The sequence below is a fragment of the Serinus canaria genome, chromosome 4A, assembly GCF_022539315.1.
Source record: "Serinus canaria isolate serCan28SL12 chromosome 4A, serCan2020, whole genome shotgun sequence".
In the NCBI taxonomy this organism is placed as follows: domain Eukaryota; kingdom Metazoa; phylum Chordata; class Aves; order Passeriformes; family Fringillidae; genus Serinus; species Serinus canaria.
The window spans coordinates 1,057,724-1,072,359 of NC_066318.1; the positions used below are offsets into that span (position 1 = coordinate 1,057,724).

The following is a 14,636-nucleotide window of genomic DNA, read 5'->3' on the forward strand; positions in this document are numbered from 1 at the left end:
AAGCTGCATAAAAGATGCTTGCAAAAGCCATCAGGCTCCAGCATAACCTCACCTTCAGTCAATATTTGCTTTGCATGTAAAAACACACATTCAGCAATACTAAAAAGCAAAACACACTAAAGCAAATTAATTTACTACCTACCTACTATTCAACTGATACCTAATATTATACAGGGCTGTTAAACCAAACTGTCACCCTGAGCACAATAAAACAGAAATTTTATACTCTTTTTCCTACCTCTAACACAGAGACCATGCAGTGATAAATGCTCAAGGTACCTCAGCTTTGCCTACACATTATTTTATTTACTCTTTGAGTATGACAGCTTAAAAGCTGAATTCTTAAAAAGATTACACCTCCCTTTCCCCCACCCTGTGTGCCAACAGAGTCGTAGAGACATTCAGCAACATGGTGATTCTGCTGTGCCTTTCAAGGTTTCAACCATTTCAATACATTTATATTTATATATTTAAATACATAATGACAGTGTATCTGCCTGTAAGCAATTTCAAATGGCTGTGAATATTTTTTTAACCACACGAAGAACTGTGTGAATCAAAAAGATACACTCTCTGTCAAAATATTCCTAATAATCACAATATTTTCTGTGTCCCCCTGCAATCCTTCTGAACATTTCCCACTGCTGTCTGTTGTAAATCCCATGAAGGAAGCACCAAAAGGCACCAAAATCCCACAGTTTTGGCACCTCACTTTTCCGGTCCATTCCCAGCCTTGCAATCAGTTCAGCTTCAGCGGATATGAAAGTAATTCCTTTTTTTTTTTTTAATGTGTTTATTTCCCTGTTTGCACAATGGGGATAAAACTTCTCCATCTCCCATGGATAATTACCAAATAAAAAGCCCTGTTTATGAAATGCTTCAATCAGAGACATCCAGAACTATTGTTGAGCCATGAGGAGCAACAACTTTATCAAGGCAACAGCATCTTTGGACAAAAAAAACTATCACTGCTTCAAAGGAACAAAGCAAACATTCTCCATTCCTGTATTTTTAGGAAGATTAATACACAATATCTAAATAGGGAATTACCCCCACATGACAAAAATCCCTGTCAAGTTTCCTTTCTGCAGCACAATGAAGTTATTGTCCTCCTAAGGCCCCAAAGCACTAAAACCCAACAATTCCCACATGGAGAAATAGCAACTTAGTAACCCTAAAAAATTTGACTAACCTATCTCATTAACTGATGTATTTCATGCCACACTGGATGTAAGAGCTGCCAAGTCCACCCCCTCACTATTCCCTGCCAGGAAAAACTTTCAAGACAGTTATTTCCCATAAAAAGGGAGGAGATCCAGCCTTCTTGATAAGAAAAGTTAATTTTGTCCCAACACTGAAGGGCCACCTCAGCTCCTCCAGCTACCAACTTGTAAAATACAGGCATTTTGCTCTTTTTTCCCCACAGTCCTTGGTCCTGGAAGGCCACACCTTGAGGAAAATGCAGTGCTTAAAAGCTGACAACAGCAATTCCCAAATCACAATTTACCTCCCATTCTACTGTAGGTAAGGGCACAACACAACAACTCTTGCAAGAAAGCACCTAGGAAGGATAAACCCCAAACCCAGCAACAACAACCCACCGATGGATTTAAAAAAAACATCAGACAAAACCCAGACTTCAAAGTTACATCACAACCTCAGAAGGAATTCAAGCATTTCAGTGAGGCAAAGTCACTGAGCAGCACCAACTGGAATTCCTGCTCTCCCTTTAAACAAACCCTAGTCTGGATCCACTTTTTGCAAGGAAAATTAGAAAATAGGAAAACTGGTGCAAATGTCTGTTTTAAAATCAGTTTCTCAGGGGTGATGAGCTCCCATCAGACAGTTTCACCTTTGCAGGAAGCAGTGTGACTTTGTAATGAGGACCTGGATGCTGCCTTCATCACAAACCCGGGCAGGGATGGAGCAGGGATCGGGTACCACTCCCAGGAGAGACACAAGGTTTCAGGGAATGCCAGGAAACACACACAGTTGGCCCCCACATGGAAAACACCTACTCAGAGAGTGGCTGTGTGGCCACAAAGAGCCTGGACCCAGGAAAAGCAGCAAAAGCACAGCATGTTCCAGCTCTGGGAGCTGCTGACCTCATGGAACTCATTTCCAGCACAACCATCATCGATTCCTGACCTCATCCCAGCGCTGCTCCTTGGCAGGACCAAGGCACCTGCATCACCTTGGCTGTGAATTTCCACCCAGCTGAAATGCTTATTCACTGAGACTGTGCTGAAAAACTTCTGCTCCCAAATTTTGTGTTGTTTTCACTAACAGCTGCCCACAGAAAGAATTCTATCCTCAGGTTAGAGCAGCTCTTGGAGAGTGAAAACAACCTTTTTTCTAATCTGCTCTGAGCTGCCTAAAAAAAAAAAAAAAAAAAAAAAAAAAAAAAAAAAAAAAAAAAAAAACCTTGACAAAATCGAATAGCATCATCAAAAGCAGGTTTATCAAAGGGGAATCACTCCCAGTCCTGAGGTACTGCATGACCAGTCTTTCCACTTTCTGTCTGGAAGAGCACAAAGGGAGCCCTGGAAGTTCCACTACAGCAAAAGCTGCCCAGAAAGGCTCAAGCAGACTCTCCTCCTCCGGGACATCCTGTGGGCAGCAGGAAGCTCTGCCAGCGTTTTCCCTCCCTGTCCCACTCCAGCAGATCACCACATCCCTGGGAATGACTTCCACAGCTCAGCACTTTCCCAGAGACTCCCCCAGCCAGAAGATGCCCAGCTCTGCACAAACACGCTGGGAAAAGCCAACACGGATTTCCTGCTCCAGTTCCACTCTGCAGGACCTTTTATTCTGGATTATGGACCACAAAGTCCCATCCCAACCACATGGAAAGGAAACCACTGCAACTCCCAACTCCTGAAGCTGGGCCCTCCCAGTTAATCCCGTCAGTGATCCCACTCTCTCAGCCTTTATGGTGGAAAGCTTAAATCCTTATCACTGGAAGGGAACCGAGGTGAGAATACTTCTGGCTGCTCATTCTATACCTTATTTACCACTTTGCACAGGTACTTAAACAATCACCTCGATCCTGAATACACATTAATGGGTGTCTTTTACTTCAGCCCAACTCCTTCAGCAAGTAATTCCAGAAAAGTCCATCTGTCTGAGCCAGCACAGGGTGGGAATTCACAGTTATGCCAAAATACCAGAGAGGTCGGGCACACTTCATTTTGTACTTAACACACACTCACACTGCAGCATCTCTGGCTAGCACCACTCACCAGAGAAAAAACATCCATTCTGCACAAATAAACAAAGAATTTTCTGACCTCCTCTTCAGGATGAACAACGAATCCCAAAATCAAACTCCTGCCTGAAGTCAAATACTTATTTTAATATTTACGTACATTTTCCTCCCCTAGTAGTAGTTTATGTAGCTACACTAAGGACTGCATTCTTCCAGGAATCAATACTTATATAAATGATTTCCTGCCTATGCAAGACCCTTTTCCATATAACACCTTTGCATTTCTTAAAAAAAAAAACCAAAAACAATTAGGAAAACACCTAAACAAAAAAAATATTCTGTTCTTTAATTCACTAAATAGCTACCAAGCAAGCAGCACAGTCCTTTGCCATGAGAGCATGACAAATGCTGAAATCCAATCTGCCAGGACGCCTCATTAATAATACCACATATTCCAAAAACACCCAGTCTGATGAAAGAATTGATCCAAGAATCCGTGCAGAAATACAACCAGAGGAGTTGTGTTCAATAAATCTGCAATTCAGACTATTAGTAATCCACCAGCACAACTGCTCACAGTAAAGTAACTGCAGAACCAGCCTAAAATAATAAATACACCGATAGGGTAGAAACAGAAAACTGCCAGCACCATCCCTGCTTTTCCAAAGGGAGGGAGGATCCATAAGTGAAAGGACTTCCTGACAAAGCAGGAAAATGTATCCATTTGCACAGAGATAAAATGCCCTAAAAAGAAACAAACCAGCATTTACTTTTATGCCTGCAAGAATCAATTTTTTTTTGCGATAAAAACAGTTAATGAAAGTTCAAACCATACAAGGCAAACACTTGAGTTTATATAAAACAGAGCAGCTCTGTGATGAGATGGAAGCTGAGAGCCCACATATATCTGAGTTTTATGCAAGTTCTTTATCTAATTGTGTGGACAACTGAGGCTGAAGGAACACAAATGTTGCTTTGGTGATTATTTCCTTTTTGGAGAGGGATGTTGCAAGCAGTCTGGTTTCTGTCATAATCCAACTAAAAGGAATTCTTGAGTCAAAAAAGTTCCCTGGGAGCCAGACGCTTTGTTCTGGCTAGGATTCCATGATGATTCCAGGATTCCATGCTCCTGTGACCATGCCCATCCTATCTTACAACCACATGTTCATATCATGGTGACATATCATAAAAAAATACTCCAGCCCATTGCCCTCCAAACAACCATGCAAACCATGGCTAGACACACTGTGGAAAATCCAAGCCTTAATAACACAAAAATGATCTTATTGCCAGGGAGAGATCTATTTTAGATTAATTCATTATGAAATGTCAGAGAAAACATTGCTGCAAACTCAGAGTAGCGTTTTAGTCAGTGAGAGGAACTTTCTGTGGGACAGGAATAAATACAGAGAGGAGAGAAGGACCTTTCATGGACTCCCAGACTCACCCACGTTTGGTGGTTTCCCGTAGTTCACCGGGAGTTCGGGGGGTCGGCCCCTGTGCAGGGCTGCAAATGCAGATCCTTTCCATAGTGTGTGTCTGAAGTCTGCACCAGCAAGAGTGACAAGGGACAAGAAATAATCAATACATTAAATAATCAAGAGATCAAGCACCACTCCCACCAGCCCAGAATAAGATCTGTCTGATTAAACACTTTGTCAGATTCCTCATTAAAAGATTGCGACTCTGATTTCCAGTTCCTCAGCAGTGTCATTGTAAATGGTTTCAACTTATTATTGCTTAATTTGGGTGATTATGGACTCTAAATCCATGGAGAGAAAAAGAGAATTTAAAAAGTAGGTGCACTTTATATTGAGGCCCAACTGAACTCTGCCATGTTTTCCTTCCGCAATGCCAACACTTAAAGCACCTCTGCTTAGGAACTGCACGTTTGAGATTTCACATTTTGCTGCCTAAAAGTGAGAGAAGTGAGGGTTTTTTCCAATAAATCTGTTTTCCTGCAATATGTGGCAAAGCGCCCTCCTTGCAGATTTTCCTCTGCACCCCGCCCCCCCAAAAAAATCATTGTTTTAAAGTGAAGACTGTTCTCTTTAAAGACTCTCCAGCCCGCTGCTGCCAACTGGCCTCAGAGAGGCTCCTCTCTAGAACAATAGTGATTTTTCTGAGGCTGTTCAAAGTGCCTCAGAAATTAGACCTGGATTTCTTCCATTTCTGGCCATCTGGAGGGAGAGAAATGAGCTTCCAGGGTGAGTAAGTGCTGAAACAGAAGGACAGTGCCGCAGGTTGGTGGATCTGTGTAGCACCATGTAGGTCTCTGAACATAAAGTGCACAAGCTGAGGTGACTCAGAGGCTCCTGAGAGCACCTTCTGATTAAACCCCAAACTGCTGCACAGAGTATTAAATGATACTCATTAAAAACAGCACTCAGACTTCCTAAAATAGATCCATCCACCTAAACCCTTCTGTTCCCTTGAAGAAAAATGTTTATTTTCTCTTTACATTTTGCTGCTGTTCGCTTCTAAGCTGCAAACAGTGTGAAGGGAAGGAATGTTTCTCTGCAAACCTGAATTTCTGCACCTAATTACAGCAAAGCACAGGCAAAACAAGACTCAGTCTCAAAACTCTGTAGGGCAATGTGTTTGGGAACAGCTCATCCCTCCAGGAGATATCCAATGGATCAGCACCACGGTGTGACTTCACAGGATGCAGGGAATTAAGTGCTCGACTGCCACCAAAACAGGAAGGTCCTGCTCTGCCATCCCTCCTCCTCTCCCAGGCCGATGCTCCTCCTCCTGTGTCACCTCCAGCCCTGGGATCCTTTTCCACCAGCTCATTTAATTCACTACAACACATTTTGCAACATCTCAGCTCTCTGAATCAGCACATCAGAGGATCAAGGAAGTTCTGGCTCCTGCAGGGAGGAAGTGGCAGGGGCATGGAGTGAGGAGGGCAGGAGGAATCACTTCAATAGCAGATGGCTCTCAGATCTCTTCAGTTCTAACATAAAACTGCTCTCAGGATCATTCTCTCAAGCAGAGAGAGTTTTTCAAAAGGAAAAGGACTGGTGCTCTCTTCATGAAAGGAATGGGGGCTTTTAAATTAACTTGAAGCAAGGACAAGCAGGAATTGTCACTGAAGAATCCCTAAATGCTGCCCCAAATGCCACCACCCTGTCCTGTGTCTGCCTAGGCAGGGAGTCAAAGAATGGAAAAAGCCAGGCTGAAAAATAGCCCAGCTCTTTGATTTTAGACACATCTGTGTGTAAACATATATGGAAAAAATGGCATTTTTCACACACATCAAACCCCTAATCCCATTCACATAATTTACACAAACACCAACACACTGGGGAAGGAGGCAGAGGAAGTAACAAGATCAGGCAACTGTAGGCAAGAATTGCTTAAAATGGTATTTTCAACTACAGAAAATATATCCAACAGGGCCAGCAACAACGGCATTTTAGGAAGAAAAAAGCTGGCAAGCACAGGAGACAAAGAAGGGCAAATGCAAACACACAGACATCTCAACAGGAATGGGAACAAATAGGGGTTAATCATTAAAAGGAATTCAAGCCCAAATAAATTGAGAATCTCACCTTTTGCTGCCCTCAGGAGAGACTGGCGCCCGACACCCAGCAAAGTCTGCACCCCCAGGACACTCTGGGGGATCTCCTTGTCCAAGAGGGGTCCAAGTCTCTCGCAGATCCTAAGAAGATAATCTGGAGGGATGTGTGCATTGACAGCCACCTGCACACACAAACAACACAGACATTTGAAAACTGCTTTCGTTTTCCTTCTGCTTGTAGTACTGTGCTTCGTATTTAAGTGTAAAGTTACTGCAGCCAAGCCTAAACCCCCTGAAAATCCCCTCAACAATAATTATACTGCATTTTTAAGTGGAGTGTTGCAAAAGCCACACCAGAAATTTCAGGTTGTAACAACTTAATTGTAAATTTAGGATATCCCTTAATAAGAAACAAAAATCCCCAGTGCAGTGCTCTGCTCAAACAACTTTTTAAGCCTTTTTTACCTTTCAGTTCATTCTCTTCCCATTTTTTGCTGAACTGAAACACGCTCACATTTGACATCACTGTAGGAAGCACTGTGCAAAAGAATAAAAACCTAAAAAATTACCTAAAATCCCTAAATAGTGCCCTAAAATCAATACTCAGTCTCCACTTCCCAGCTCCTGAGAGTAGGTATCTTTAAGACCCACATGTGTAGGCTCCAGTTTTGTCATGTTGGGAGAACATCCTTTATTTTTCCCTTTGGACAGAGACTGAGTGACAACAGTTTTTCTGACAGTCTGTTCAAACAACAAATAAATTGTGCCTCATTATCCAGCATGTCCTGCACTGCCTGACTCCTGTATTTACAAACTGGCAGGAAAAGCTGCCCATCAGAGCTCCTCTGACACAGGACACACAGCTCCATCCACCTCTGTCCATGGATCAGCTCCTGCCTACCCAGGCATGTGCCCAGCTCCTGCCCCAGCACTTCCAGGCATCAGGAAGGAGGAAAAGGTCTGTAATTCCCTCAGCCCTGCTGCCAAAACATTGTTGACTCAACTGTGTCATCAAACAGATTATTAGCACACGTCATAGGGAATTTTTTAATTCTAATTGAGCAGCAGCAGTGGAGCTACAGGACCCAGCACAGCCAGGCAGGGCTGGATAATGTCACCACCTGCACCATGAGATGGATCAAGACTGTCCCATAATTCAGATTTTAACCAAAAAGAAAAGGGAAATATATCTAATTAAAAATATAAATTAGCAGTTAATTAAATATGGCTAAAAACTCTTCCAATGTGAATGGAACTCTTGGAGAAGAGACAGGTTCCTCCCTCTACTCATCGCTCAGTCACTGCTGGTTAAATAATCACCTCATCAATCATGAGGACTCTAAAGATCCAAAATCATCATTTTTTCAGTGCAGGAATGAGAAGCCTGATGAGTGCATTACCATGTTCTCATGACAAGATTTTTCATCCTGTGAGTGAGCATCCAGGAATGACCCTGTGAATGCTCTCCTGCACTCACAGGTTTCTCCAGTCATTTTAGCCTTTTTTCCCTAAAATCAGAGTTCTGAAATTATATTGGCACCTTCCCAGTGGTACAACCAGTGAAGTTCAGTGTGTGAGCAGGAATTGTCTCTCACTGTAAATTATGGGATATAACAGAAGCTAAAATGAGAGAAAAGGATTATCCAAACTTTGGTATTTGCCTTTTATTCTGACTCATTCCTGAAACACTGTAAATGTGTTTAGGCTACAAAATATTTTATGATGCTGCAGCAGCCTCCCTTCAGTGTGTATGATTTCTGAAAGGGAAGTTGTAGAGAGAGAATCTGCAGTTAAGTGAAATCAGAATATGAAATTCTTACTTCCATCTCTGATAACCAGCAACCAGCCCCTCAGTCACCAACTGCCAACACACAGTCATGTATCAACCTGAAGATTAAAAGATAAAAAAGACCAACCAAGAAGCTCTGAAGTTTTACTTCCAGAGCTACCCAAACCATACCATTCTCACTGGAAATGTAAAAAATCCAATCCATTTTCCCAGTGCAGCACAGCAAACACTCCCCTTTCCACCCTGGAGCTGGTTTGGGAGTTTCACCCTATCCCAGGCCTAGGAAGGTGCTGAATTAAGCCTGGCAGCAAATATCCCACTGCAGAGACAGAGCCCAAGGTGCTCCACAAGCACTCCTGGCTACCTCCAAAATGGAAAAGGACTTGGTGGCTTAAAGATGAAGGTACAGTTTTATAGGGAATAGCAAAGAGCAAACACTGACACGTGTGGGGCCTCACAGCATTCCCTGATCACACTTCTTTCCCTGCACATTTCCTTGTTTCTACAACCCACAACAGCCCCAAATAAGCAGTCCTTAATCTGAATATCAGCACTGCTGTTACTAACAAACAGCTCCATAGACAGGCAGCAAGAGCAGCAAATTCTCCTGGTGATTTTTTTTCCATAATAACTTCCAGAAAAAAATGCTTAAATTACAGCCCAGAGCTAAACAAGCAATTCTATTTTCAGGTTCCCAGAAGAACTTGAATCAAAAATCCTTCTTTTCACCTCTGAGAGAGTTGTAAATGGATTTTAAGTATTTTTCTAGAACATGAAGCTGCAAACATCCAGCTGAAAAAAGCCAACGTTTCCCAGATCAGATTTTCCTTAAAAGAAGGATGGAAAAAGGCAAAGGTACAGCTACACCTCTTAGTGTGTGCTTGTCCAAATCCCACGTGGCAAAATGAAACAGCAGCAAGGCTATTATCAGTTCCTCAAATGTATTAGAAAATATTTTGAAATATATTTAGAAAATATTTTAGAAAATAATCAGAAAACTGGAAAAAATTAGAGATGAGTAATACAGGCCCAAACCATGCATGTTAAAATAAGGCAGAGCTGAAAATGTGCTAAGTGAGAACAAATGCTGCATCTTGGGATAAATCATAAAGAAAATATGTTTTGTTGCCTTAGGATGTGAAAAATCCCATAAAAGTTAAAATATGAGAGCACAAGAATGCAACAGAACCAGATGAGTTCTCTGACACAGTAACCACACAGGTACAAGGGATCGAAAAAGTGAAAGATTAAGTGAAGCCAATCTATTATCTTTAAAAAAACTCTCCAGTCCTGACTGCTTGAGCCAGGCTGACAAAAGCTGCTCCAGTGATAAGCACAAGGAAAGAATTATTAGTGAAGTCACGTCAGGGCTGGGAGAAATTCAACCCCTAAACCTGTTCATGGAAGCATCACCTCAGAGACCACGAGCAGAGAGTCCTCCCTGCAGCTGGGACAAGCAGCTTCTGGATCCCTGAAACAAAATCCCCTGGTGGGACTCTGATCCCTGTTTGGACAATGCCCTCAGGCACAGGGTGGGATTATTGGGGTGTCTGTGCAGGGACAGGAGCTGGATTTGATGATCCTTGTGGGTTCCTTCCAAGTCAGGAGTCTGTGATTCCATAGCTGCTGACAACTTCTCCTCCAAGGAAGGTTTCAATAAACAGGGAACAAACGACCAAAAAAACCCTCTTTGTGATTACTGCTGAAAGTAAGATGTCTGTTTTGATGGAGATGGGAACCAGGGAGCTCTGGGAACCATCTCTTTTGGGAAGATCAGTGGAACATCTCTTCAAAGCACAGACTGGAGGCAGGAGCTGCAGACTGGAATGAGGCAGCGATGGGGCCCTTGGGAGGCTTCTCTGTCCCCATTCCTGCTGGGCAGACCCAGCTGGGCCTCAGCACTGGATTTCTCTCCTCCAGGTAGTCATCCAACACTTCCCTCATTTGCCAAAACAACCATCAATTAAGAATCCATTGACAAGTGTATCAAAAAGCAGTGGAGGAGGCCAAGAGGCCAAGGCAGCTGAGCAAGCAGGAAATTACTGACGACCTCAGACAGGGAATCTCAGCAAAAGGAAGCCCAGACACTGGACCTGCACAAGATCCCAGCAACATGCAAACAGACTGGAATTAAAAAAGCCTTTACCCACTGGGGTCCCCAGAGAGAACAGGTTGGAACGACCATGCTACAGATGACATTTTCCTGAGGTGACAAAACCTTAACATCTCTGCTCTGCTAATGCTGGGATTGGCAGGATCTATAAATACCAGCACCTCGGACTCAGGGCTAGTTTTAAATCAATGCAGATGGGCAAGGCAGGAACTCGGAGCCAAATCCCATAAGCTGTTCCACACCAGCACAGCCGCTCATGGATGCAAAACCCCACTCTCCAACAACAGCTGATTTTCTGTTTTGCCTGGAATTACATGTTTTTCAGCACAGAGACCAAACCAGGCTGAGCCAGAAGACTCAGCCCATCAGAAAGTTCTTAAAACCAGAGCAGAGGCAGTCACCTTTATCAGGAATAAACAAAGATAATGTGGAACAGCAGGTCACTGGAGACTGTGCTGATAATCGGAGTCGTTCAGCTCGACTCATCTGTACAGCAGCTGACTCCACACCGAGCTGCTGGGGCTCATTTAAAACCAGAGCACTAATTGCCTGCAAGTTGGACACACTTCAGACCTTCAAAAGGCTGGGCTGGATGGGGCTTGGAGCAACCTGGGTCTAATGGAAAATGTCCCTGCACATGGCAGGGGGTGGAATGGGATGAGCTTGAAGGTCCCTCCCAACCCAAACCAGTCTGGGATTCTGGGATTCACGGACCCTCCCCTTTACAAACACATCTCGTGTCTCAAGACCACCAGCAGTCAGTGAGAAAGTAAAACCACTGTGGAGTACACTTGGAGAATTCAGCCTGGAGAAGAGGGAACTGAGGGGAGTCATCGGGGGCTGCACCTCCTGCGGGGCAGCTCCAATCTCTCTCTCCCTGAGAGAGGGAATAGGACCCAAGGAATGGCTGGAAGTGTGTCAGGGACATTTAGGCGGACATCACGGAAAGGTTCCTCTCCCAGCGAGTGCTGGGCACTGCCCAGGCTCCCCAGGGAACGGACACAGCCCCAAGGCTGCCAGAGCTCCAGGAGGGTTTGGACAATGCTCCCAGGGTGGGATTGCTGGGGTGTCTGCACAGGGCCGGGAGCTGGACTGATGGCCCCATGAACCCCTTCCAGCTCAGGCTAGTCTGTGATTACTGAGACAGGCAGGCACATGCTGCAGGCAAAAAGTGCTCCAACATGAGAATAAACAGGAAAAACAAAGAGAACACAAATGCACATAAACTTGCATTCTGTGTGGTTTTGCTCCATAGGTACAATTTTTATTAGCATGTCTTAAGTTACTTGTCTGCCCTGTGATACCTGATATTTAAAGTAAAAGATTAAGTTTATTAAAAAAAAAAAAAAAAGGAACAAAGGAATCTCAGTGAGCTTTCAGATCTTGCCTAAAAACTCGAGTGAAGTGGGAGTAAACATTCCCTAGATAAAAAGCATCCAGTGGCCATTGGGCTGCTCCATCTTTATCACTCCCAAAAGCCCAGGAGCAGTAACAGCATACTCAGTGGTCACAGTATTGGCATATTTTCTGAAAAACACCACTCAGAACTTGAACAGCCTCACTGAGGCTGGAAAACAAAGCTGAAACACCAGAACAAGAAATACTCTGTCTGAATATCGGACAAACAAACAAATCAGACTTCTCTGGGTTATAAACTCTCATGAATTCAATTACCTGCCTGACCAGAGTAGCTGCACCACCCAGCTGAGATTGTAAACGATTTTGGGTTTCTGGCTGTAAAAAGCAGAAATGGGTTGAAAAAAGCCCCTTCACCTCCAACTGCTGGCATCTCCAATTTAATTTTGGTTCATTATGTGCCTGAGATAATTAAAAAGAAGGTCGGAGTGTTTTGTGTCCTTCACAACCCTGGCTCTGTTCTGAACACGGCATTCAGACACCCAGCCAGCCCTGAAGTCGAGGAGCTCAGGTTAATAAACAATCATGCAGCCAAAAGTCCAAATTCCAAACACTGCAAACCCTAAGCAATGAGGGAGAAAAGGCCTTTCTTCAATATCCTTAACACTCTGAGGATTCACAGACAGAAACTCAGCTCATCCCCCCTGGCATCAACCTGTCTCACTGCAATGATTCATTTATAATCCTGATGCTTACTGTAAACCATGAGAAACAGTTAAATAATACTAGATAAAGGGGCAAACTAAAAGCATGGGTTAGTGCTGATTGGTTTAAGACATAGAAAAAAAAAATCTTAAATTTAATTGTGAGTTTATACAGAAATAAAAAATTTCCCATTAACTCCAAAACTCACTTCAAAAATGTTTTTTTTCTCATTTCTGAAATGTTAAAGAAAAGTACATGTTCACACACATATTTAAAAAAAGATTTTAAGGTTTTAAGGCTTTCACATCTGTGCCACAGAAAATGAAAAGAAAAAAAATTCTATGTTAATCAAAGTGATATGTAAAACCACTCTGTCTGACATCAGACTTCACAGTGGCGCTGCTAATATTCCTCCTGGATATTGGGTGCAGTACCACACTAAACCTGAGACAGCCTACAGTTAGATTTCAGATTCTCTAGGAAGACCTGAGCACCAAAATCTATTGAATGCAGAACTTACTCTATGTTTGCTCACTTAATTTACAGTCCCAGAATTATCCATAAGAGGTGTGAGGAAGCCCAGATTCCACCTGAAATTCTGCACAGGCTTTAGAAAGGGAAAGGCAGCTGGTCCAAAGGTCTCCTCTGGGCACAAGGAGTTCTGTCCACACCTGAGCTCCTACAATATTGCTGAAGTGGGAAACCAGCTCCCGAGCCAGATGCAGAGGAGTTTGAGCAACAGTCATGGCAAAATCCCAGGTCACTGTTGCTCCACGGGAGCCGGGAGAGGCCAGGACGTGCTTTCCATTCCTTCCAGGTGAGTGCCAGCGCTGGGCACAGGTACCAGCGCTATAAATGCTATGGGGAAGTTTACCGCCTCCAACTGCAAAGTGCTACATCAGCGCCACACGTCATTGCCCAGAGCTCCCAGAAATGAAACCAAGGCCGCCTGGACCCTTTGGAAAAAGACTGGAACAGCTTCAGTTTTGTCACTTTCACACAGACACACCTCGGGGGGTGCGGGGCCAAGGGCCACCCCCCACCCCCGGCCTTGCGGAGGGACTGACCTTCCTCAATGACACACATTCATAGGCTTTAGCACTCAGCAAAAGCAGCCGCTCGGTGTATTTCACCGGCATTTAACAGCCACAACACTACACTTCCTAACCCCTCCTTTCCTGCCTGACAGCAGGCCCAGACACCGCGGAGAGGGGCGGGTTTCGCGCAGGCCGCCGCAGGCCGGGAATCCCTGACCCAGCCCGGCAGTGCCGGGCCCGGCGGCACGTCCGGCACGTCCCCCCCGCCGGGCCGCGGCAGAGCGGCCGAGCCCAGCCCGGAGCGGGGCAGCCCCGGGGGCGCGGGCGAGGCGGCGGCGATGGCGCGGAGGCACCGGGGGGGATCCGCGGCCCGCGCCCCCCGCCCCGCCGGCTCCGCCGCGGCGCCGCCGCAGCCAATCAGCTGCCGCCTCACATCGCCGCGCACCGCTCCCCGCGTTGTAAGGCGCAGCGCCATTGGCCGCGCCGGGCCCCGGTGCGTGCCCTCGGATAACCCCCGGCCCCACAATAGCGCGGCGCGGCCGCTCCGCCGGTGCCACCGGGCGGCCCACGGGGGTCTCACCGGCAGCCCCCGGCCCCGCCGCGCTTCCGCTCCCTGCCCGCCCCTCCGCTCCGCACCCCGCGGCCCGCCGCGGCCTCGGCGGGGCGCAGCCCGCAGCCCTTGTGGGGGACACATACACACATGGGGCGAAGGGGGGGGACGCGGCGCCCGGTGCGGCGGCGGCGGCGCGGGGGGCGGAGGGAAGTTGTCGGAAAAGTCAAGAGTGAAACTTGTCTCACCAGGTCCTCGAAGCTCCGGCGGTGCTCCTTGCCCTGCCAGTCCAGGCGCCGCGGAATGAGCTGCGAGAGGGACACGGGGACGGAGGGCGGCCGTGAGAGCCCGA

General features: G+C 45.5%; 1 protein-coding gene across 1 annotated transcript in view; it reads right to left on the reverse strand.

Moving 5' to 3' along the window:
* The window catches only part of BRWD3 (bromodomain and WD repeat domain containing 3), a 49,224-nt gene that overhangs the window by 33,807 nt on the left and 781 nt on the right, over positions 1-14,636 (reverse strand). Inside the window, exons 4-6 of the mRNA XM_050974490.1 lie at positions 14,533-14,592; positions 6,766-6,916; positions 4,656-4,754 (exon numbers count right to left, since the gene is read on the reverse strand). Of these exons, the coding sequence (XP_050830447.1) occupies positions 4,656-4,754; positions 6,766-6,916; positions 14,533-14,592 (310 nt within the window). The remainder of the gene's footprint in view (positions 1-4,655; positions 4,755-6,765; positions 6,917-14,532; positions 14,593-14,636) is intronic.